This window comes from Erythrolamprus reginae, chromosome 1 (genome assembly GCF_031021105.1).
Source record: "Erythrolamprus reginae isolate rEryReg1 chromosome 1, rEryReg1.hap1, whole genome shotgun sequence".
NCBI lineage: Eukaryota > Metazoa > Chordata > Lepidosauria > Squamata > Dipsadidae > Erythrolamprus > Erythrolamprus reginae.
The window spans coordinates 526,399-551,207 of record NC_091950.1 but is presented as its reverse complement, the minus strand read 5'-3'; the positions used below and the strand labels follow the sequence as shown (position 1 = coordinate 551,207).

Here is a 24,809-nt window from a genome sequence, read left to right as displayed (position 1 = left end):
CAATGAGAGAGGGGGAAAAAGAGAAGTGGAGAGAAAGAAAGAAAAGGGCAAGAGAGAAGGGGAGGGGAAGGAGGGAAGAAAAGAAGGGAAACGTTTCCCACAGAAAACACCAGGAGCCACAAACTCATCCACAAATGGCTGGAGATTACTATTTAATGCCACAAATGGCTGGAGATTACTATTTAATGCCGCACCATTTGGTTCAGAATATTTTTTTCCTTGTTTTCCTCCTCTAAAATCTAAGTGCGTCTTATACACCGAAAAATACGGTAATTGGATACTGTTGTGTTGGGAAGAATTCAACTAGGATCATTGCAGGAGTGAAAAAAGCCAAGGACTAAGTTTATTAGTGGAAAAGGCCAGGAAGCACCTTATCCTAACTTATTTCACAGACCTCCCTTTTATCAATTCTCTATGACCCAATCCAGCTAAACACATGCACAGTTCCACACGATGCTCTAATTCATAAAGATGCCATCATAGATAACGCTGCAGGTATAAAAAGAGGAGTTTGCAGGAGACCTGTGGGAAAGCAGGCAAAGGAAGGCACCGGATGGCACCAGCCAGCACACTCATCCCTTCGGTGATCTCACCGTTCCGGAGAACATGAACCTTCCCTGGACATTACAGGCCTACCCAGAAATCCGTCACTACAAAGCCTGAGCACAACCAAGCACCCATGTGCGGTTTCAGGTCACATCTGGGCTTGCCCATCAAGATGGCCTTTCACCTACACAAGGAGCACTACAGAACACAGTAGTATGAAGCGCATCCAGGACAGGTTGCAGGAGTCTTTCTGGATGCGCAAAAGGCGTTTGACTACGTAAATTGGCAATATGTTGTGAGCCGCCCTGAATCCTCGGAGAGGGGCGGCATAGAAATCCAATTAATAAATACATTAATAAATAAATATTTATTTATTTTATTTATTATTTAGATTTGTATGCCGCCCCTCTCCGAAGACTGTGATAAGATTAATTAAACGGATGAAATTTGGTGACAAATTCGAACAAATAGTAGAAAGCAGGGGGATGGAGAATGACTCCAAAGATCCTCTAGCCGAACTCCCTGCGCTGGGCCACTGAAGTCCCCCTTGAGAGGTGGAGGTGAAGAAGCCCCAAGCCCCTAAGGGAGGCTGCTCTTAAACAGACGTTTTAGCACCAGCAGATTCTCCCCACGGTGCTCTTGCCAAAGCAGGCAAAAACATTCCCACCAGGCTGCCCACACAACGGGAGACACGGAGCTGCAGGGGGGGGGAGAACCCAATGGGCCAATCAGCAAGCAGCCCTCACCATGGAAGACCCCCCTGAAGCAATGTATCCATCCTCCCCAGCTGAGGGGTTGCTGGCACCCTCCAATCAGGAGCCCAGTGAGGGACCCTCCCCTATTTCTCCTTTGGATGGCCCAGACCCCCTCTTGGAAGCCTTTCCCTGCCCACCTCCAGGCTCCCCAGCTCACTCCACCCCCTGCCTCTCTGGATGGGGTTAAGGTGTGGGCAGAGTGGGCCTTTCTTACCAAGATTGTGCACACAGAGAAATGTTTAGATTGAGATTAGCTGTGATCAGCCACACAGACACACTAACTGGAATTAAAGTTTACTTTAAGAAACAACATCGCAACCCTGAGTCACTTCGAGAAGGGCAGCACAGAAGTCTAATTAATAAATAAAATAAAAAAGAAAGATCTAAAGTCATATGCATGTCAGAACAATCCAAATATCACCAAGTGCAGAGTCTTTCTTACCCGTTGTCTTTGCCATAACCAGTAAACAAAGGTATCAAGGCTAAACACATTTTAGCCGATACACGTAACTACAATAGAGAGACTGCAGAGCCAATCTAACAGTATCCATCAACAACGAGTATCCAAAGAGAAACAGAGAGGCTGGCTCACAGAAATAATATTTTACATTGTTTCTTACTATTGCTGTGAGCCACCCCGAGTCTACGGAGAAGGGCGGCATACAAATTTAATAAATAATAATAATAAATAAGCTATGAACTCTAGCTCCCTCTTGTGGCAGTCTGCAACACCTCAGCTAAACAGACATAGCTCAGTTATAACACATATTATTGGTTTATATACACTGCTCAAAAAAATAAAGGGAACACTTAAAACACAATATAACCCCAAGTCAAACTCCTGTGAAATCAATCTGTCCACTTAGGAAGCAACACTGATTGACCATCAATTGCACAAGTTGTCAGCACATTCAACTTTGTACAGAACAAAGGATTCAATGAGAATATTTCATTCCTTCAGATCTAGGGTGGGTTCTTGGAGGGTCCCCTTCATTTTTTTTAGCAGTATGTATATTGGATTGGATACTGTAGCCTAGAGGATAATTCTCTGCCTTACAAGGCAAAGGTTGCAGGTTCAAGTCCCAGTGGGTACGGCTAGCTGATGAGGCCGAAATAGATCTATCCTAGTCTCCCTTAATTTTCAAATTCAGCAAAAAAAAATATGTGACGTATGTATGTATGTATGTAGATTGTTCTGAGTTCGGGTTTTGCCCCGTGTAATATTTGCAATATATATTGCAGTCTATTTGCATGTGGGTGGGGCCACCAGGAGGATCTTAGTTCCTAAATTCAGAGGAAATATGTCTTCCCCCCCAAGGGGTCGCACCCCACAGGTTGAGGACCGCTGGACTTTCCAACTCTATTCCAATTGGATCAAGGAACCAGCCTAGCAATAAGGAGAAATTCCCTCAGTGAGATTAACCAATGGAACAACCTGCCACCAGGAGCTGTGGATGGTGGGTTTCTTTGTCTGAAATGAATTAGGGTCCCCTGCTTTTGCAGAGGGTTGGACTAGAAGACCCCCAAGGTCTCTTCCAACTCTGCTATTCTGATTCATCTCAAGGAGGGAAGAAGCAATGTAGAATGAAGGAGAAACTTCCTAATAGTTAACCAGTGGAACAGCTTGCCACCAGAAGTTGTGAGTGCTCCATCCCCACAGGTTTTAAAGAGACTGGCCAGCCAAGTACAGGGTCTCCTGCTTGAATGGGGGGGGGGGGGGTTGGACTAGACAACCTCCAGGGTCCTTCACAGCTCTATTCTGACTGATCAGGGAGAGAAACCAAGCTAGAGATGAGAGATTTCCATGCATCCAGCACAATTAACCCATGGGACTCCATGCCACTAGAGGTTGTGGGGGCTCCAACCCTGCAGGTTTTGAAAAGGCAGCCAGGCAGCCACCTGTCTGAAATGGTGTGGGCTTTCACGCTTTAGCAGGGGGTTGGACTAGAAGACCTCCGAGGTCCCCTCCGTTATTCCCTCTGCCACTGAAGGCGGGTGGGTGGGTCTGTGTGGGGGACTCCCCCTCCCAGGAAAAAGGGGGCGGAGGGGGATCTTCAAGCAAAGGGGAAAAAATCCACCCGAGACAGAGTCAAAAACCTTTTATTTCCACGTTTGTTGGGTCGTGGCTGGTCGGCCAGGTGGGGGGAAGAAGAAGGGGGGTCGCGTCATCCTTCAACCTGTGGGGGGGAGAGAGGGGGGGGCAATCAGGCATGGTTCTCCACCATTGTAACACAAACACTTCTGGCATCCCCTCCTCCTTGCCCCCACCCCCATGAAGAAACCCCTCACCCCCCTTTGATCCCCCCTACCCCCTGCCTCTCCACCCTCTTAACACCCCCCTCAACACCCCTGGAGCCCCCTCTCATCTCCCTTCACATCTCCACCTTATGACCCCTCTTGCCCCCTCCTCCTTTGCCCCCCACCCCCTGAATAGACCCCCCCATCCCTGCAGGGCCCTCTCCCATCTCCCCCACCCTTACCCCTCCCTTATGACCCCCTCCCACCTGCCTCTCCACCCTTTTGAAAACACCCCTGTTGAAAACCCTGGGGCCCCCTCCCACCCCTGCCTTATAACCCTGCACACCCCTCCTCCTTCACCCCCAACCTCTCTCCCCCCCACAGGGCCTCCTCTCATCCTACATTATCCCCAAATCTCGCCCCCTCCCCTATTATCCTGCCCCCCCCACCCTCTCCCTCTCTACCCTCTTAACACTGCCCCCTGCCCCCCCCACACACACACCCTTATTATCCCTCTCACCCTCACCTCCTTCCCCCCCCCAGCCCTTGGCCATCCCCCAGACACCCCCTCCATCTCCACGGGGCAGCCCCCACCCCACCCCAATGCTCTTTTTACCCCTCCCCCTCTTCCCCCTCAGGACCCTCCCCCTCCCCCTCTTAAGACCCCCTCCCCCTCTCACCCTCCCCGCTCAGCGCAGCCTGCGGGCCTCCCTCTCCGACTCGAGCAGCGTCAGGACGTCTCCCTCGCGGACGGGGCCCTTGACGTTGCGGATGATGGAGCGGCTGGTGTCGTCCATGAACTCCACGCGCACCTGAGGGGGAGACAGAGAGGGAGGTTGGAGACGCCCCGCTCCCCCCAACCCGCCCGGCCCCCTCCCCTCCCCTTCGCCGCCCCCACCTGCGTGCACTGCCCCTGCGAGCCCGTCCGGCCGAGCACTTTGGTCACGCGGGCCAGCTTGATGGGCTGCACGCGGCTGGTGTCCATGGCTGCTCAGGCGGCGGCGGCGGCGGAAGCGGAAGAAGATCCCCGCGCTCGGGCGGGTCCTTTATATAGCCTCGGCTGGAAATCTCGCGAGAGGTCTTTTCCCCTATGCTCTTCTATGACATGCGGACTTCAACTCCCAGAGTTCCTGAGTTAGCGTGACAGGCTCAAGAATTCTGGGAGTTGAAGTCCACAAGGCCTAGAAGAGCCCACTTGGCCTACCCCTGCTCTGCCCTGTGGCTTTCTTTGCAGAGGCGGGGCTGATTGTTGGGGCCCGCCCCTACTCGCGCGGATACGGGCTGCCCTGCCGCTCACGACCGCAGGGGACAACAGAGAGGCAGACAGAGCGTTTATTCCCGCGACTCGAATGTTTAAATTTTTTAATTAGAATTCTTTCATTGGCCGAGTGTGAATGGACACACCAGGAATTTGTCTTTGGGGCAGATGCTCTCAGCGTACATAAAATAAAAAGATATATTGGTCAAGAATCATGAGGTGCAACACTTAATGATTGTCATAGGGGTCAAATAAGCAATGAGGAAACAATTAGAATAATTGTTATTTTATTGAAATAATTATTAATTAATTAATTAAAATTAATAATTAAAATAATTATTATTTTACTTCATTTTTATTTAGCCATTCCAGGGCATTCCCAGGCTTTTATTTTATTCATTCACATTTTTCAAATTTTGCAACTAGACCTTGACCTTTCCACCACAACTGAGCCCAGTATTTATGTTGCAAATTGAAAAAGTTGGCTTTTGCCCCATTTCATGACTTTCCTCGGCCACATTTGTTGAGTTGCCTGTGAAATAATTCTACCTTCCCCATTGATTTTCCTTTGTCAGGTTGCAAAAGGGGGTCATGTGACCCCAGGGACACGGCCACCCTGTCATACGTCAGTGGCCAAGCAAGCATCCACATTTTTGTCCTGTGACCCTGGGGGATGCTTGCAACCCATAAGTGTGAGAAACAGTCACTTAAGTTGTAACTTTAAACTGTCACTAAGCAAACCATTGTGAGTTTTCATTCATTCATAGTTGAACAAATGAGACATCTTTTATATGCAGCCACAAAGGCTATGAATGTTTTATAATATAATTCTTTATTGGCCAAGTGTGTTGGTGCAGGTGCTCCAAGGGGGGTTTAAATTGTTCTTTTAAACTGTTTTTTAAATTCTCCTTGTTGTAAGCCACCCAGTCTCCTTCGGGAATTGGGTGGCATGGAAGGAAGGAAGGAAGGAAGGAAGGAAGGAAGGAAGGAAGGAAGGAAGGAAGGAAGGAAGGAAGGAAGGAAGGAAGGAAGGAAGGAAGGAAGGAAAGTTGCTAGTGGCCCTGAACCAGCTTCCTTGAAATGAAGGTAAATGAAAGAATGCCAAATGAACATTGGCATTGCCTGAATTTACAGTGGGACCTTTACCTAAGAAGGCCTCTACTTAAGAACTTTTCTAGATAAGAACCAGGTATTCAAAAAAAAATTTCCCTCTTCTTAAGAACCATTTTGTACTTAAGAACCCAAGCCTGGAAAAATTTCCCAGGAAATTTGAGAGCAGCACGAAGGCCCGGCCAGTTTCCTTCAATTCCCCCTTGAATCCCACCCGCCTCGGGCTTTTCTGGGCTGCCAGAGGAGCCTTTCGGTGGTGCTTAAGGAGGCTTTGGCAGCCCAGAGCAAACAGAGCGTTTTCCTTTCTCTGGGCGCTTGGAGAGGGAATGGACCACTTCACTGTGGTGACTCCTTCGCGCTGCCTTGCACACACCCGGCCAGAGGCTGCCTCTCAGAGCGTCTGGGCGCGGAAAGGCAAAAGAGGGCCCTTCGCCCCGGCCAGATCAAGTCAGCTTCAGCCAAACAGAGGAGTCACCACAGTGAAGGAAAGGCACCGGCTACAAAGCGAGCGAGTGAGAGGAGAGGGAGCCCTTCAGCATGGGAAGGAAGAGGAAGCAGGTAGAGTAGCAGCAGCCAGTGTATGGGAGGTGCCTGATTATTATTATTATTATTATTATTATTATTATTATTATTATTATTAATTGGATTTGTATGCTACCCCTCTCTGCAGACTCAGGGCGGCTAACAACAATGATAAAAAACAACATGTAACAATCCAATTTAATAAAACAACTAAAAACCCTTATTATAAAAACCAAACATACCATGCATAACTTGTAATGGCCTAGGGGAAGGAATATCCTAACTCCCCCATGCCTGCCGACAAGGGTGGGTCTTGAGTAATTTGCGAAAGACAAGGAGGGTGGGGGCCGTTCTAATCTCCAGGGGGAGTTGATTCCAGAGGGCCCGGGCCGCCACAGAGAAGGCTCTTCCCCTGGGTCCTGCCAGACGACATTGTTTGGTCGACGGGACCCGGAGAAGACCAATTCTGTGGGACCTTATCGGCCGCTGGGATTTGTGCGGTAGAAGGCGGTTCCGGATGTATTCTGGCCCAATGCCATGAAGGGCTTTAAAGGTCATGACCAACACTTTGAATTGTGACCGGAAACCGATCGGCAGCCATGCTCCTCCTCGCCACCTCAGTCCCTTTTTTTTTTTAAGCTTTAAAGTTTTGGACTTTTTTGATTCCCCCCACCTCCCCTTCTTCCTTCGGAGCGACTGTCCTCCTCCTCTTCTTCCTCCTTCTCCCACCCAAATCCCGAGCTTTTATTTCTTTCCTGAGGGGTTTGCAGGCATCATTTGCCTTTACATTGATTCCTATGGGGAAATTTGCTTCTACTTAAGAACTTTTCTACTTACGGAACGAATGAAGTTCTTAAGTCCTCAAACTTGGCAACTTTAAGACTTGTGGACTTCAACTCCCAGAATTCTCCAGTCCACCAGTCTTGAAGTTGCCCAGTTGAAGGCCTCTGTCTTAAGTGGAGGGGCCGCTGTGTCTGCGTTGGTTGCAGTGAATTCTGGGCATCACAGCAAATGGGGAATTCTGGGAAGCGGAGTCCACCCGTCTCCCCATTGTGCAGGATGAAAAACAGGGCTAGGAGTTTGGAACTTTTTTTAAAAAAAATTAACATTTTAAAAAGAGAAAGAAAATCACCGGTATATTAAGGAAAAAAACAGTTTGTGCCTTTTGCCAGGCTTTCTTTCTTCCCTTCCATTCTTCCCTCCTCCCAGAATGCACCGCGTGAGGCCGCGCGAGGATCTTCCGCCCTTCTCCCCGGCGTGCCGCGTAGCTCCTCCCATCGGGGGCGGGGCCCCGGCGTGCTCGGCGTACCGCGCAAACCTTCAAGCCAAGATGGCGTCGGCCACTGGCATCGTCCGCCTTATCCGCAATTTTCTGGCCGGGGTAAGAGCGAGCGGGCGGGGAAGCGCGCCGGCCGGCCGGATTCCCCAATTTCGCCTCCTCGGAAGGTCGGACGAGTGCCGGACCGTCCCTGCCGGGCGTATCTCCCAAATGACCCTGAGCGCGGGGCGGGGCCTGGCGCCTTAACCCCGCCCTTCCCCGCGCGAGGGCTTCTGGGGTCTGTAGTTTCCCCGCGGCAAAAGCCTTCCGGCTGGGCCAACAAAGCAGTGACCTACAAAGACTTCAACTCCCAGAATCCCTCAGTTAGCTTGGGGCTTTCCCTTAGTGGCCAGGTGATGGATGCTGGGAATTGAAGTCCACCTCCCTTACAAATGGCTGCCTTTCAAGAAATACTTGTGGGGGTTGGACTAAATGACCACAGGGTCCCTTCCAACTCTGGTTATTCTGTTGTTGTTGTTGTTATTATTATTATTATTTATTGGATTTGTATGCCGCCCCTCTCCGAGGAGTCGGAGCGGCTCACAACAAAATACAATGTCACAATCCAATATATTAAAAACATAGTCGTAAAATGTTCCAAATTTGGGGTTTGGGATATTTTGGGATATTTAGTTATTTACATTCTTAGTTATTTAGTTATTTAATTATTTGATTTATATTTTTCTATACGATTTCTATGGTTTGTATGCAATTTCTATTTATTTGCAAGATTTGCATCCTGCCCACTTGCACAACTTCTGGGCCCTGCTGGCTGGGGGATTCTGGGAGTTGAAGTCCACAGTCTTCAAAGTTTGAGGAACTTATTTATGTGTAAACATTTCTAAATGGTCCCAAAGGGGCGGGGGGGGGGGGTTCTTTTCCAGAGGCAACTGGAGTTTCTGGTTTTTCCTTGAAGCTGTTTTGGCTTCTCGGAGAAGCTTCTTCAGTTCTAAGACATTTCTAAAAGTTGGATGAGAGATGAGAAGTGGAGGGAAGGTGCCAAGAGCTGCTTTATGCCTTTCAAGGTCTATTCAGGAGGGAAGGAAGGAGGGAGATATTAGCCTAAGGTGTTAGGAAGGGAGGAAGCAATAAGGCCTAAAATTAAGAGGCACGAGAAATAATAATAGTAAAATTGAGTCATAGCAATATTTTAAGAATAAAAATTGAATTGGTGATTGACCCAGACAAAACTTTGGGATTAGGTGTCATTCGAGTGGTGTATCATATGCCAAGGTTATAGAAATTATAAACATAAAAATGAAACAAAAATAATTAATTAATTATAAATAATTATTTGAGAAATGGCACCGCTAGTATAAAAATAAAGAACATAATATCAGTCTGCCAAATATTATTATTATTATTATTATTATTATTATTATTATTTATTAGATGTGTATGCCACCCCTCTCCGAAGACTCGGAGCAGCTCACAACAGCAAAGCACAATACAAATCCAATAATTAAAAGGGTTAAATCCGTAATATAAAAACAGTCATACATCCCAAACAAACCATACATAAAACTGAACGGCCAGGGGGAATCAATTTCCCCATGCCTGATGGCAGAGGTGGGTTTTAAGGAGTTTGAGAAAGGCAAGGAGGGTGGGGGCAGTCCTGATCTCCAGGGGGAGTTGATTCCAGAGGGTCGGGGCTGCCACAGAGAAGGCTCTTCCCCTGGGTCCCGCCAGACGACATTGTTTGGTCGACGGGACGCATAAAAGGCCAACTCTATCGGACCTAATTGGTCAAATGAAAGCATTCCGACCTCCCCCGGTGGGTCGCCCTCTAGGGAGGCACAGCATGCCATAATTGCCACATCAGAATGAAATGACAGAGAGAAAGTTTTCTCGATGGGAGGACGACCTTGAATGCATCAAGATCTCTCCTATTTATTGTGTATTCACAGTTCTGACATGTGGTACAGAATAACCAATTCGCGAACACCACATACATTAAGCCAGCACCATATAAAGCAAACTTCTCTTGTGGCTTCCCTATAGATAATTAACGGAAGCTACATTCCTTGCCTTTTCCCCAGATTGTGTGTTTACTGGTGATTAGCAAAGGAATGTGTAAGGCATATATTTCCTTACCATGATTCTGCAGGATGCTTGCTCAGCCTGGACTTTGCTGCCTGCCTTTCCATAGAGAAAGAGTTTATTCAGCACATAATTTAGGTTTAAAACATCACTCTCCAGCAATATTTTATTTCCAAGTTTCAGTGCTTAAAAACCTATGATTACAACAGTCAAATATAAGTTGAGTGAGAATGAGAGACACTTAGGAACTGTATCAGGGGGAGGAAGAGGGAGTAGAAAGGGAAGGTAGAGGAGTGGAAAGAAGTAGAAAACAGAGATAAAAGAGAGATGATGGGTGGAAGGAAGGAAAATGGGGAGGAAAGGAGTGAGAAAGCAGGAAGAGGGGATGAAAGTCAAGAGAGGGGAGTGTTGGGTCAGACTGAGGAATTAAGAGTTGGAAAAGGTGCAAAATAAGGTCTTGGCTTATGAAACATTGAAAATGTGTATGTATTTTATTGATATATTTCAAGGTGCGTGTGTTTTGTTATAACTACCCCAAAAAGCTAGAAATTTGTGGGCTCTGAACCAGACTTAAAGGGATCTCGCCTTAGTGATGGCAGGAAAAGGATTGTGATTTCAAAGACTGGGCAGATTTGTCACAGAATTTACGATTCTGCCACTTAGTGACGGAGGTCCACTTAGTGACTATAACTCACTTAATGGTGGTGGATCATTGTCCAAAGGTGCCAATGTTCGGGTAGGAGAAACTGAACGAGGTATCAGGCCCTCAGGGCTCAAGACTTCTGAAATGGGTCACTTAGCAACGGTGACCCACTCAGTGACCGTGTTCCCCTTAGTGATGATAATGCATTTAATGAGGATGGATTAGTTTCTGAAGGTGTCAGTGTTCAGGGAGGAGAATCCGAACAAGACATGGGGTCAGAAGAAGACCTTGGAAGTTCTGACATGGGTCACTTAGTGACGGTGATCCAGTTAGTGACAGTGATCCCCTTAGAGTGGATCATTTTCCGTCAGTATCCAGGGAGGAAAGTCTGAACAAGATACGGAGCCAGAAAGGTCTCGCTTGGTGACGATGACCCTCTTAGCCCTAAGGATGCATTTATTTATTTATTTATTTATTTATTACTTAGATTTGTATGCCGCCCCTCTCCGAAGACTCGGGGCGGCTCACAACATGTAAAAAACAAATCATAAGCAATCAGATAAATTTAAAATATTTAAATATTTAAAAAACCCCATATGCTAACAGTCACACACACAGACATACCATGCATAAATTAAACGTGCCCAGGGGGAGATGTTTCAGTTCCCCCATGCCTGACGGCAAAGGTGGGTTTTAAGGAGTTTACGGAAGGCAGGAAGAGTAGGGGCAGTCCTAATCTCCGGGGGGAGTTGGTTCCAGAGGGCCGGGGCCGCCACAGAGAAGGCTCTTCCCCTGGGGCCCGCCAACCGACATTGTTTAGTTGACGGGACCCGGAGAAGGCCCACTCTGTGGGACCTAATCGGTCGCTGGGATTCGTGCGGCAGGAGGCGGTCTCGGAGATATTCTGGTCCGATGCCATGAAGGGCTTTAAAGGTCATAACCAACATTTAATGACGGTGACGCATGTTACGGTAGGAGTTGAAACAGTTTGTGTCCAGTCAATATTTTCACCACCCTCTTTTTGACTCGTGCAGTCTACAGGTCCTCAGTGGGAGGCAGGTGGGCAGCCATTGTTTCTTCTGCAGTTCTGATTCTCCTCTGAAGTCTGTGTTGGTCCTGTTGGGTTGCAGCACGGAACCAGACGGTTATAGAGGTGCAGATGAGAGACTCAGTGATTCCTCTGTAGAACTGGATCAACAGCTCCTGGGGCAGTTGGAGCTTCCTGAGCTGGCGCAGAAAGAACATTATTTGTTGTGCTTTTTTAATGATGTTTTAGGTGACTGTTTTAAACTTGAGATGTGACAGAACCTAGAAATCTGAAGGTCTCCACTGTTGACACTGTGTTGTCTAGTATTGTGAGAGGTTGAAGGTTGGGAGGGTTTCTCCTAAAGTCTACCACCAGTTTATTTATTTATTTATTTATTCATTCATTTATTCATTTATTGGATTTGTATGCCGCCCCTCTCCGGAGACTCGGGGCGGCTAACAGCAATAATAAGACAGTGTACAATAATAATCCAATACTAAAAATGATTAAAAAACCATTAATATAAAAAACCAAACAGACATACAGACATACCATGCATAAAATTGTAAAGGCCTAGGGGGAAAGAGCACCTCAATTCCCCCATGCCTGGCGGCAGAGGTGGGTTTTAAGGAGCTTACGAAAGGCAAGGAGGGTGGGGGCAATTCTGATCTCGGGGGGGAGTTGGTTCCAGAAGGCCGGGGCCACCACAGAGAAGGCTCTTCCCCTGGGTCCTGCCAAGCGGCATTGTTTAGTTGATGGGACCCAGAGAAGACCCACTCTGTGGGACCTAACCGGTCGCTGGGATTCATGCAGCAGAAGGCGGTCCCGGATATATTCTGGTCCGATGCCATGAAGGGCTTTATAGGTCATAACCAACACTTTGAATTGTGACCGGAAACTGACTGGCAACCAATGCAGACTGCGGAGTGTTGGTGTGACATGGGCATATTTAGAGGAGCCCATGACTGCTCTTGCAGCTGCATTCTGCACGATCTGAAGTTTCCCAACACTTTTGAAGGGTAGCCCCACGTAGAGAGCGTTCTAGGGTTTTGAGTGTGTTCGGTTCCAGATTGTTCCAGTCCTTTGTGGAACTGTATCAGCAGAGGGGGGGGTTGGGGGGGGTTGCATTGGACATATGGCACTTAAGATGAACAGCTTCTCTCTTCCTCTCTCCCTCCAGCGAGATGTCCAGGCTACGCTGCAGCTGCGCTACACAGAAATCTCCAAGAGGTAATTCTGGGCAGGACGGTGGGGAAAAGCTCTGGACTTCAGCCGTGGCTCAAGCCTCCACCAGGGAGCAGCTGCAGATCAGGACAGTTTAGACACCAGAAGGATAAAGGGACTGGAAGCCAGACATATGAAGAGTTGTTGCTGGAACTGGACATGGATAGTCTAGAAAAAAGGATAGCAGTACACAGACAAGAACCTAAGAACCTATGAAGAGCCCTGCTGAATCAGGCCAAAGCCCATCGAGTCCAGCATTCTGTGGCCCACAGTGGGCCCCCAATTGTCCATGGGGATCTTGAGCAGAAAGAAGGCAAAACCCTCCCTTTCCCTTGACCCCCAACAAGTGGTACTCAAGGGAACCCTGCCTGCATCAACCAACATAGAGGTGGCACTTGGACATCCGTGTCAATAACCATCTATATGCTTGGCACCCATGAATCTGTCTCATCCTGCCTTGAAGCTCTCCAGGCTGACAGCTGTCACGACCTCTTCTGGAAGGGAATTCCACCAACCAAGGACCCTCTGGGTGAAGAAGAAATATTTCCCTTGATTTGTCCCCACTTTCTCACCTGTGAGCTTCAGGGAGGGTCCCCTCGTCCTAGTGTTGTGTGGTAGAGAAGAGAATTTTTCTCCATCCACCTTTTCTGTCCCATGCAGGATTTTATCCCCTTCCATCAATCCCCCCCTTCAACGCTTCCGTCTCTCAAGGCTGAAGAGACCAAGGCCTTGCAACCTGGTCTCATAAGGGAGGTATTTGAGGGGCTGCCACAGAGAGGAGGGGGGTCACACTATTTTCCAGGGCACTGAAGGGCCAGACCAGGCGCAATGGATGGAAACTGACCAAGGAGAAATTCAACCTGGAAATAAGGAAGAACTTCCTGATGGTCAGAGCGATTGACCAGTGGAACGGCCTGCCAGCGGAGGTGGTCAACGCCCCATCACTAGACACATTCAAAGTGAAATTGGGCTGCCATCTGGCTGGAGAGGTGTAGGAATCCTGCTTGAGCAGGGGGTTGGACTAGATGACCTACAAGGTCCCTTTCAACTCTAATAATAAAATAAAATTAAAAAATATAAAATAAAATAAACGCCTCTGCTAAGTGTGTGGGCTGGTTATGGTGCTACTGGAGAAAGAATGTCCTGATTTGAACCATTTGTAGTTCTGGTGCCTGTTGCCCCTCAGTCATTCACACAATTGGAACCTTAGATCAGTGTTTCCCAACCTTGGCAACTTGAAGATATTTGGACTTCAACTCCCAGAATTCCCCAGCCAGCAGAACAAGGATGATTAAGGGGCTAGAGGCTAAAACTTAGAAAGAACGGTTGCAGGAACTGGGCATGGTTAGTCATTTACCTATTTATTTATCTTATTAGAGTTGGAAGGGGCCTTGTCGGTCATCTACTCCAACCCCTTGCCCAAGCAGGGGAGTCTACCCCATTTCAGACAAAAATGGCCGTCCAATCTCCCCTTGAAAGTCCCAAGTGTTGGAGCTCTCACACAACCTCTGCAGGCCACTTCCGTTCCACTGGTTGATGGCTCCCACCCTCAGAAGGTTCCTCCTTATTTCCAGGTTGAATCTCTGCTTGGTCAGCTTCCGTCCGTTGTTCCTTGTCCGGCCTCCTGGTGCTTTGGAAAACGCCCTGAGCCCCCTCCTCCCTCTCTGGGGCAGCCCCTCAAGTATTGGAAGGCTGCTCTCCTGTCTCCCCTGGTCCTTCTCTTGGCTAGAGGGTCCAGGCCCAGTTCCTGCAACTGCTCTTTGGATGTTATAGTTTCCAGTCCCCTGATCCTCCTGGTTGCTCTCTTCTGCACTTTCTCTGGAGTTTCAAAGTCTTTTTTGTAGTCTGGTGACCAAAACAGGACGCAGGACTCTAGAGGTGGTCTTACTAAGGCCTTATAGAGTGGCATTAGCCCCTTCCTGGTTCTAGATTCTATCCCTCTGTTGATGCAGCTTTTGTGGCTGCTGGGTAAGGATTGTGGCCCACCCTTTGCAGGGGGGATGCGGCCTCTCGCTTCCATCCCGGTCAAGCCAGGACGTTCCTTCAAGGGCCTCTTAATTTTGGTGGACGTTCTGCGCTTTCACACCTTCTGACCGTCTCCTCCTGATTCTCTGCTTGTTAGGACCCAGCCGCCCCCTCGCCTGCCCGTGGGACCCAGCCACAAGCTCGCCAACAACTCCTACTGCACCAGAGACGGGCGCCGGGAGGCCCTTCCGCCCATTGTCCTCATGTCGGCTCAGAAGAAGTTGGCCCCCGGAGCGGAAGCAGGAAGGTAGGTAGCCCCCCTTCGGAGACACCTGCGGCCTTCAAGGGCCCAAAGAGGGCCTCCCTTCTGGAGACTTCCTTCCTAGGGAAGCCTCGTGGGAGCCCGGCCTAAACAGATCCTTGTTTGACGTCACCATTTCCAGCTGCTGGACAAATGACCCAAAGCCTCTTGCAATAGGAACATCCTTTGGGTGGGGGGGTGTATGTGGGCTTAAAGACCTTCCCCTCCCATTTTCCCTCTTGGCCTGGTTCCCAAATGTGTCCGGTTTTCTCTCCTCCCAAGAAGTCCAGGGGAAAAGGCTTGGCTTCCTCCCTCCTGCTGGGAGAGAGACACAGGGGCCTTTTGAAGGCCTTATATTTATTTTCATTCATCAGGGCAGGGCGGGGTTTCTCAAATAGTGGGGTGGGGGCCGTGGGGGTGGTGCGTGGAGTGATGCCATGTTGCATGGGGAAGGGTTTCAAAGATAAGCAGAGGCCTTGGTAGGAGAGGGAGATGTCCACTTTAATCCAAGAGTGAGTGCATCAAAAGTCTCTGAGCAAATCCTTCAATCCGACACCATACGACACCAGGCAGTTCCCACTTCTTCTTCTTCTTCCCAGTCCTCGTTCTCCTAGGAGCCTTATCTCTATGCCACTTTTCCTATGTGCATGCGCAGTTCACATGATGCCATCATCCAAGTGCACAGAACAAGGAGCATTCACGATGTTACCAAATGCAGGGGCAAATCTGGGGAAGTACAGGTAGTCCCCGACTTACGGGGCGTCGTAAGCCGAATTTCCGTCTAAGTCGGAATACTGTATTCTGATTTACACGAACGGAGGCATCCGGTTCACCACGGAGACCCCTCACCCAAACGGAGGCAGCAATGCAGCGCCGAGAAGGACCGGCTGTTGGTCCCTTGAAGCTGCCGCCGCCTCTGTTCGGGCGAGGGGTCTCCATGGGGTCTCCAAAGGCGCTGCCCACCGCAGAAGCTGTCCCTGGGTCATCCTAACAATGAAATGTCGTATGTTGGGGACGAGGTAACCTGGTTACTACCTGTATTGGCAGTAAGCTTTGAGGTGTCAAAGCTGCCACACGAATCCCAGCGACCGGTTAGGTCCCACAGAGTGGGCCTTCTCCGGGTCCCGTCAACTAAACAATGCCGTTTGGCGGGCCCCAGGGGAAGAGCCTTCTCTGTGGCAGCCCCGACCCTCTGGAACCAGCTCCCCCCAGAGATTAGAACTGCCCCCACCCTCCTGGCCTTTCGTAAACTCCTTAAAACCCACCTTTGCCGTCAGGCATGGGGGAATTGAAACATCTCCCCTGGGCCTATACAATTATGCATGGTATGCTTGTGTGTATGTTTGCTTTTAATAATGGGACTTTTAGTGTTTCTTTTAAATTATTAGATTTGTTATATATTGTTTATTATTGCTGTGAGCCGCCCCGAGTCTACGGAGAGGGGCGGCATACAAATTTAATAAATAAATAAATAAATGCCCTCCTGTTTCGTTTTGCTACAAGCTAGAATCCCCCCAGGGCAGAGTCTTCCCCAGGCCTTGAGGGCTCCCCAGAGCTCTGGGGTTGCAAAGCCTAGAGGTCAAAACTCATGCTAACAACATAAGGGGACAAAGCAACCACATGTGGTAAGGAACCTACACAAGGAATGCTACAGCCCCCAGGGGGGGGGTGAGGACCCCAGGGAAGGTGAGATATTTTGCTGCAGGGAGTGGGTGGGGGGGTTGCACCGAACAAAAGCCCCCAGCACAGAGCAGGAGATGTGAAGTGCCAGTAACAAGCCCTTAAGAGACACCGTGGAAACATATTGAACAGGGGGGACGAGAGAGGAGGGAGGGAGACCATGAGACCCCCGAAAGCCAAGACGATTAAAATGTCTACAAATGTGGGCAGTGGAGAGCGTGAAGCCAATACATGAAGGCCTCCCTTAAACCGGTGCTTCCCAACCTTGGCCACTTGGAGATATCTGGACTTCAACTCCCAGCGTTCGCTTGGCTGGGGAATTCTGGGAGTTGAAGTCCAGATATCTCCAAGTGGCCAAGGTTGGGAAGCACCGGCTTAAACACATTGCACCCCAATCATGCTGATAAGCCGCTTGAGTTTTTTCAGCGAAAACGTGATGAATATCGCAAACAATCATCCAACAGAGAGTTGTGTGTGTGTGCAAAATGTTTACTTCTTCCTGCAGGGGGCGTAAGAGAAAATAATTGAGAAGCAGGGCCTTAGGGGATGCCCCACAAAACAGCCATCAAACAATGATTGCGTAAGGAGATGTGTAAAAGTGAAAATTGAAGGAGAAGCCAAGGACGATTCAAGCACAGGGTCTAGAAGAAGGTGGAGGGGAGGGTTTGGGGCTGCGTCCAGGCCAGACCAGCTGCAGAGCCGGGAGAGGCCAGGAGAGTTGGGGGGGGGGGGGCTGCCTCAACCTCTGGGGTGCTGGACCAGTGTTTCCCATTCGCTGGCTGGGGAATTCTGGGAGTTGAAGTCCAAATATCTCCAAGGGGCCAAGGTTGGGAAACACTGTGCTGGACGGTCCGTGCCACACTGTGCACCAATAGCGAAAACACAGCTGCTGTCGCCGCTCCGGGTGACCAGCGCCGCCACATCGGAGCAAGATTTAGCTTTGCGCAGGAAGTGGGATCTTGCAAGAGTGTAGGATGTTCACTATTTTTGGCTTTGCACATGTGTGGAAGGGAAAAATTGCTGAAATCTCGCATGGTTGCGCATCCTCTTGCAAGATTTCACTTCCTGCACATGCGCAGAAGCCAAATCTCACTCACACACACGTGGCCACTGGTCACCCAGATCTGCACACGCATTTGCACCGGTAGCGGCAGTAAGGAGGAAAAACACACACACACACACACCTGGTGGGGACCTCTTCCCCAGGGCAACGTGGGCAGAGGAGGCTCCTTTCCTGGACCCCAGCAGTCTTTAATTGAGGGGGGTCTATTTCTCACCCAGCTGAGCTCCTAGGAGACGGGGGGGGCGCGGGGAGGGGGTGCATCTCTCGGAGGAGGGGATGGGCGGGGCTTCCTCTTTAAGTGGGCAACCTTACCTGTCCTTCACTTCACACGCCCCCCTCCCCCCCCCTCCGCAAGATGTTCAAGACTCACTTATGTTGCCAGGCATGGGGGGACTAATCCCCCCCCCTTCTGACTTGTAGCATTTGAGTGCGGTGTGATTGTGAAGCATTGATTGTTTTTAGTAATAATGGGCTTTAACTTTTTAATATTAGACTTGTATTCCGGTGTTCTCTCGATTTTCGTGGGTTCGAACTTCGCGAAAAGTCTATAGTCAAAAATATTAATTAAAAAATACTTTGCGGGGGTTTTTCCCCTATACCACGGTTTTTCCCGCCCAATGACGTCATATGTCATCGCCAAACTTTCGTCTGCCTTTAATAAATATTTTTTTAATAAACTTTAATAAATAAACATGGTGAGTAATGATCTGAATGGTTGCTAAGGGAGGGGGAAATTGCAATTCAGGGGTTTAAAGTGTGAAGGGAAGGCTTGGGATAGTGTTCATAGCCAAAAGTAGTGTATTTACTTCCGCATCTTTACTTCGCGGAAATTCGACTTTCGCGGGTGGTCTCGGAACGCATCCCCCACAAAAACCGAGGGAACACTGTATACTGTATGGTTATTATTGTTGTGAGCCACCCCAAGTCCTCGGAGAGGGGTGGCATACAAATCTAATAAATTATTATTATTGTTGTTGTTGTTGTTGTTGTTGTTGTTGTTGCAAATAACGTAAGCTAACGCTCCTCCCTTCTCCTGTTTCCCCCCAACCACCAGATGAAGTGGGCAGTACAGAGGACGGAGAACTGGCCCGGCCACTCTTTCATTAAATGTCTACACTGCCCCTTATCTTGTAAGCCGTCTTGAGTCCGCTGGAGAAGGACGGCCGAGAAATCCAGATAAATAAATAAATAAATAAAATCTCCCCCCAACATGGAGATCCTGGTCAGCCTTTCAGGCCTAGAATGGGACTGGAACTCACTCCGGGCGAATGGCCCAAAATCACCCAGGTGGCCTTCATGCCTTAGGCGGGGCTCGAACTCACAGACCAGTGGTTCTCAACCTTTCTAATGCCACGACCCCTTAATACAGTTCCTCAGGTTGTGTTGACCCCCAACCACAAGCCTAGCGCCAATTCTCCCAACAGAGCTTGAAGCTGATTGGCAGGAAGGTCAGAGGGACACGCCCACTGCCAATGCCTGATTGGTCGGATGGCAAAAGTATCTTCCAAGGTGCCAGAATAGAAGCTTTGGTCCCTAACACCGGGGGGGGGGGGTTGTCTTTCCCCCCCAGGGTCTTAGGCGGCCCCTGTGAAACGGTCGTTTGACCCCCCCAAGGGGTCCCGACCCCCAGATTGAGAACCACTGATGTAGACCGAACGAGCTCTTTTTCATCCTCGCTGGGAAAGATGTTCTAACGCTCCCGTTTCTGACCCACAGCTCGGACTCTTCCGTCACGGGGACCGAGAAGCTGCCTGTGACCCCCGGCACCCCCCCTCGGAAGTGGGAACTCTCCAAGGACGAGCCCTACTTGTGAAAGCGCCCCCGAGGCTCCAGGGGAGGGTCGCTGTGGAGCAGCCGGGGGGCCGGGGGATTTGCCTGGAGGAGGAGCAGCACAAGACAGAAGGACCTTCCGCCCCCCTTCCTCCTGGGCTGATTCAATAAATGCCACCCATGACGCCACTCATGCGTGGAACATGATTTAAAGGGGCTGGTTGGGCTGGGAAGATAGAATTTTTTTATTTATTTTATTTATTTAATTATTTTATTTTATTTTTATTTTATTTTATTAATAGAGTTGAAAGGGACCGCTAGGTCATCGAGTCCAACCCCCTGCCTGAGCAGGAAACCCTACAGCACCCCAGCCAAATGGAAGTCCAATCTCCTCTTGAAGGTGTCCAGAGTTGGGGAGTTCACCACCTCCCCTGGCAGGCAGTTCCATTGGTTGATCGCTCTGACCATCAGGAAGTTCTTCCTTATTTCCAGGTTGAATCTCTCCTTGGTCAGCTTCCAACCATTGTTCCTCCTACGGTCCTCTGGTGCCCTGGGGAATAAAGAGACCCCCTCCTCACCGTGGCAACCCCTCAAGTATCTGTAAACTGCTATCATGTCCCCTCTAGACCTTCTTTTTCTAGGCTGTCCATGCCCAGTTCTCTCAGTCTCTCTTCGTAAGTCTTGGTTTCGAGTCCCCTAATCATTTTGGTTGCTCTTTTTTGCACCTTCTCCAGAGTTTCGATGTCTTTTTTGTAGTGAGGTGACCAGAATTGGATGCAGTACTCCAGCAGTACTGGGGTCTGACCAGGGCATAGTAGAGTGGTATTAGTACTTCCCTGGTCTTGGAGCGTATTCCTCTGTTGATGCAGCTTAGGATTGAGTTGGCTTTTTTGGCTGCTGCTGCACATTGCTGACTCATGTTTAGTTGATTGTCCACCAAGACTCCAAATTCATTTATTTAATTATTTAATTTATGTATTTAATTTATGTATTTAATTATTTATTTATGTATTTAATTATTTTATTTATTTATGTATTTAATTAATTAATTAATTATTTATTTATTTATTTATTTATTGTTAGAGTTGAAAGGGACCATGCAGGTCATCAAGTCCAACCCCCTGCCTAGGCAGGAAATCCTAAAGCACCCCAGCCAAATGGCAGTCCAATCTCCTCTTGAAGGTGTCCAGAGTTGGGGAGTTCACCACCTCCCCTGGCAGGTTGTTCCAATGGTTGACCGCTCTGACCGTCAGGAAGTTCTTCCTTATTTCCAGGTTGAATCTCTCCTTGGTCAGCTTCCAGCCGTTGTTCCTCGTCCGGCCCTCTGGTGCTCTGGAGAATAAAGTGACCCCCTCCTCTCTGTGGCAGCCCCTCATATACCTGTATAGAAACATAGAAACATAGAAGACTGACGGCAGAAAAAGACCTCATGGTCCATCTAGTCTGCCCTTATACTATTTCCTGTGTTTTATCTTAGGATGGATATATGTTTATCCCAGGCAGGTTTAAATTCTGTTACTGTGGATTCAACCACGTCTGCTGGAAGTTTGTTCCAAGGATCTACTATTCTTTCAGTGAAATAATATTTCCTCACGTTGCTTTTGATCTTTCTCCCAACTTACTTCAGATTGTGTCCCTTGTTCTTGTGTTCACTTTCCTATTAAAAACACTTCCCTCCTGGACCTTATTTAACCCTTTAACATATTTAAATGTTTCGATCATGTCCCCCCTTTTCCTTCTGTCCTCCAGACTCTACAGATTGAGTCCATGAAGTCTTTCCTGATACGTTTTATGCTTAAGACCTTCCACCATTCTTGTAGCCCGTCTTTGGACCCCTTCAATTTTGTCAGTATCTTTTTGTAGGTGAGGTCTCCAGAACTGGACACAGTATTCCAAATGTGGTCTCACCAGCGCTCTATATAAGGGGATCACAATCTCCCTCTTCCTGCTTGTTATACCTCTAGCTATGCAGCCAAGCATCCTACTTACAGCTATCATGTCCGCTCTGGCCCTCCTTTTCTCTAGGCTATCCATGCCCAGTTCCCACAATCTCTCTTCGTAAGTCTTGGTTTCAAGGAGAGGGGCGGCATACAAGTTTAATAAATTATTATTATTATTATTATTTATTATCATTATTATTATTATTCACTCAGATAACAGCCAGAATAAATGAAGGCTGGAGACATTGGTTAAGAGTGGATTTGTGTATTAAATGTCTGTCCTGTCCCAGCTCTGAAATAGGTGCATAAATGAGAAACAGAACAGGAAGAGGTTACGGGGAATCCTCATCTCAGGAGCAAAACCGAGGCCAAAACCTACGAGATACCTGCTTAAACTGAGCTGTGCCCCATTTCCCAACCTTCCCAGCCCCTGTTGTTAAGTGAGTCAGGGCAGTTTGTTAAAGTTTGCCAAGTGAATCTGGCCTCCTGAATCAACTTGGCCTGTCAGGTCGTAAAAGGGGATCATGTGACCTTGGGACGCAGCAAAGGTCGTAAGTATGAACCAGTTGCCAGGCGTCTAAACGTTGATCACGTAACCACGGGGAGGCTGAAGCGGCTGTCGTTTGTCACTGCTGTTGTGACTTTGAACAGTCACTGTTGTAAATTGAGGACTAACTACAACTTTTGAGAGAGAGATGATGGATGGATGCATGGATCATACATTAGACCAGTGTTTCCCAACCTCGGCCACTTGAAGGTATCTGGACTTCAACTCCCAGAATTCCCCAGCCAGCAAATGCTTCTGGGAGTTGAAGTCCAGATACCTTCAAGTGGCCGAGGTTGGGAAACACTGCATTAGATAAACTGCATAAAAACTATTTATTTTGTTTATTTATTAGAGTTGAAAGGGACCCTGCAGGTCATCTAGTCCAACCCCCTGCTCAAGCAGGAAACCCTACACCTCCCCAGGCAGATATGGCAGTCCAATCTCCTCTTGAAAACATAGAGTTGGGGCGTTCACAACTTCCACTGGCAGGACATTCCACTGGTTGATCGCTTTGACCGTCAGGAAGTTCCTCCTTATATCCAGGTTGAATCTCTCCTTGGTCAGCTCCCAGCCGTTGTTCCTCATCCGGCCCTTGGTGCCCTGGAAAACAGTGTTTATTTATTTATTGTTAGAGTTGAAAGGGACCATGAAGGCCATCGAGTTCAACCCCCTGCCCAAGCAGGAACCCTGTAGCACACCAGTCAAGTGGCAGTTCAATCTTCTCTTAAAAATGTCCAGAGTGTTGGAGTTCACAACGTCCGCTGGTAGGTTGTTCCATTGGTTGATCGCTCTGACCGTCAGGAAGTTCCTCCTTATCTCCATGTTGAATCTCTCCTTGGTCAGCTTCCAGCCGTTGTTCCTTCTTCCGGCCCTCTGGTGCCCTGAAGAACAAAGTGATCCCCTCCTCTCTGTGACATCCCCTCGTATACCTGTAGACTGCTATCCTGTCCGCTCTGGCCCTCCTTTTCTCTAGGCTGTCCATGCCCAGTTCCCTCAGTCTCTCTTCGTAAATCTTGGTTTCCAACCCCTTAATCTTCTTGGTTGCTCTTTTCTGCACCTTCTCCAGAGTTTCTATGTCTCTTTTGAAGTGTGGTGACCAGAACTGAACACAGTACTCCAGGTGTGGTCTGACCAGGGCGTAGTAGAGTGATATTAGTACTTCCCTGGTCTTGGAGTGTATTCCCCTGTTGATGCAGCTTAGGATTGTGTTGGCTTTTTTAGCTGCTGCTGCAGATTGTTGGCTCATGTTTAGTTGATTGTCCACCAAGACTCCGAGGTCTCTTTCGCAGTCGCTACTGCTAAGAGGGGTTTCTCCCAGGTTGTATGTGTGTCCAGGGTTTTTTCTGCCTAGGTGAAGGACTTTGCTCTTGTCAATGTTAAACATCATTTTGTTGGTGTGACCCTCTCCTCTCTGTGGCAACATCTCAAGTACCTGTAGACTGCTATCATGTCCCCTCTGGCCTCCTTTTCTCTAGGCTATCCGTGCCCAGTTCCTGCAACCTCTCTTTGTATTTCTTGGTTTCTAGTCCCCTAATCATTTTGGTTGCTGCCAACCTGCCTTCCATCGAGGACCTGTATCCTGCACAGGTCAAAAACAGGGCTGTGGAAATACACTGCTCAAAAAAATAAAGGGGACACTTAAACAACACAATATAACTCCATGTAAATCAAACTTCTGTGAAATCAAACTGTCCATTTAGGAAGCAACACTAATTTATTATTTATTTATTAATTGGATTTCTATGCCCCCCCCCCTCTCCGAGGACTCGGGGCGGCTCACAACCTACAATACACAATATACAAAATCTTGAATCCAATTAATTAATAATCTTTAAAAAAGCATAAAAGGCAATCATTCCATTCAATCAATTTCACCTGCTGTTGTGCACATTCAACTTTGTACAGAACAGTGTTCAAGTATTCAAGGAGAACAATTCATTCTGATCCAGGAAGGATGTGTTATTTGAGTGTTCCCTTTATTTATTTATTTTTGAGCGGCATATCTACTGACCCCTCACATCCTGGACACAAACTGTTTCAACTCCGACCCTCAAAACAAGGCTACAGAGCACCGCACACCAAGACAAGTACGTACACACAAAAACAGGTTTTTTGCAAACGCCATCACTCTGCTAAACAAACAATTCTCTCACGATTGTCAAACTATTCACCCAGGCTCTCTTACCAGAAACCATTAATCTCCTCCTCCTTCCTATCACCCATCTCCTCCCTGTAGGAGTATGGCTGCATAACCGTGACTTGTTGCTTGTATTCTTATGATTTATATTGGCTGTTTCCTAATATTTATATTTATACCTACAACAATTAAGTGTTGCAGCTTATGATTCTTGATGAAATCTTTTATGGTCACTTGGCCAATAAAATTCTATTCTAGAATGGATAGAGATAATTAAGAGATAAGAGATAGGTAGGTAGATATAGACGCACAGACAAATCGATATAAAGTGGATCATATAGTTTTAATAGAGATAATGGATGGATGGATCAGTTAGTAGACAGATAAGACACACATTTTCCCAAAACGTCTTGCGGATGGACCCAATATATATATATACCTGGTACAGAGCTGAAGGGATTGGATACTGTAGCCTAGAGGTTAATTCTCTGCCTTACAAGGCCAAGGTTGCAAGTTCAAGTCCCAGTGAGGGTATGGCTAGCTGATGAGGCCAGAACAAGGCCGAAATAGATCAATCCTAGTCTCCCTTAATTTTCAAATTCAGCAAAAGCATGTGACATATGGAGCCATGGAGTCTCAGTGGTGCAGTGGTTACAGTGCAGTCCTGCAGGCTACTTCTGCTGATCACCGGCTGCTAGCAGTTTGGCAGATCGAATCCCAGTAGG

General features: G+C 48.2%; 2 protein-coding genes across 3 annotated transcripts; one reads left to right on the top strand and one right to left on the bottom strand.

Annotated features, from left to right (window-relative positions):
* Window positions 1-3,385: 3,385 nt before the first annotated feature.
* RPS28 (ribosomal protein S28) lies at window positions 3,386-4,567 on the bottom strand. Its single transcript, XM_070731771.1, has 3 exons — window positions 4,438-4,567; window positions 4,220-4,351; window positions 3,386-3,478 (listed from the first exon to the last, which is right to left on the bottom strand). The coding sequence occupies exons 1-2, from the start codon at window positions 4,522-4,524 to the stop codon at window positions 4,229-4,231; spliced, it is 210 nt and encodes a 69-aa protein (XP_070587872.1). The 5' UTR covers window positions 4,525-4,567; the 3' UTR covers window positions 3,386-3,478; window positions 4,220-4,228.
* Window positions 4,568-7,701: 3,134 nt separating this feature from the next.
* Window positions 7,702-19,649, top strand: NDUFA7 (NADH:ubiquinone oxidoreductase subunit A7). 2 transcript variants are annotated; one of them, XM_070731749.1, is made up of 4 exons: window positions 7,702-7,810; window positions 12,638-12,687; window positions 14,804-14,953; window positions 19,407-19,649. In XM_070731749.1, exons 1-4 carry the CDS (start codon window positions 7,760-7,762, stop codon window positions 19,501-19,503), a joined length of 348 nt encoding a protein of 115 aa, XP_070587850.1. In that variant the 5' UTR covers window positions 7,702-7,759; the 3' UTR covers window positions 19,504-19,649. The 2 variants fall into 2 exon arrangements, with proteins under 2 accessions (XP_070587850.1, XP_070587859.1); XM_070731758.1 differs by lacking the exon at window positions 7,702-7,810 and adding an exon at window positions 11,376-11,831 and having other exon boundaries at window positions 12,495-12,687.
* The last annotated feature ends 5,160 nt before the right edge of the window (window positions 19,650-24,809 follow it).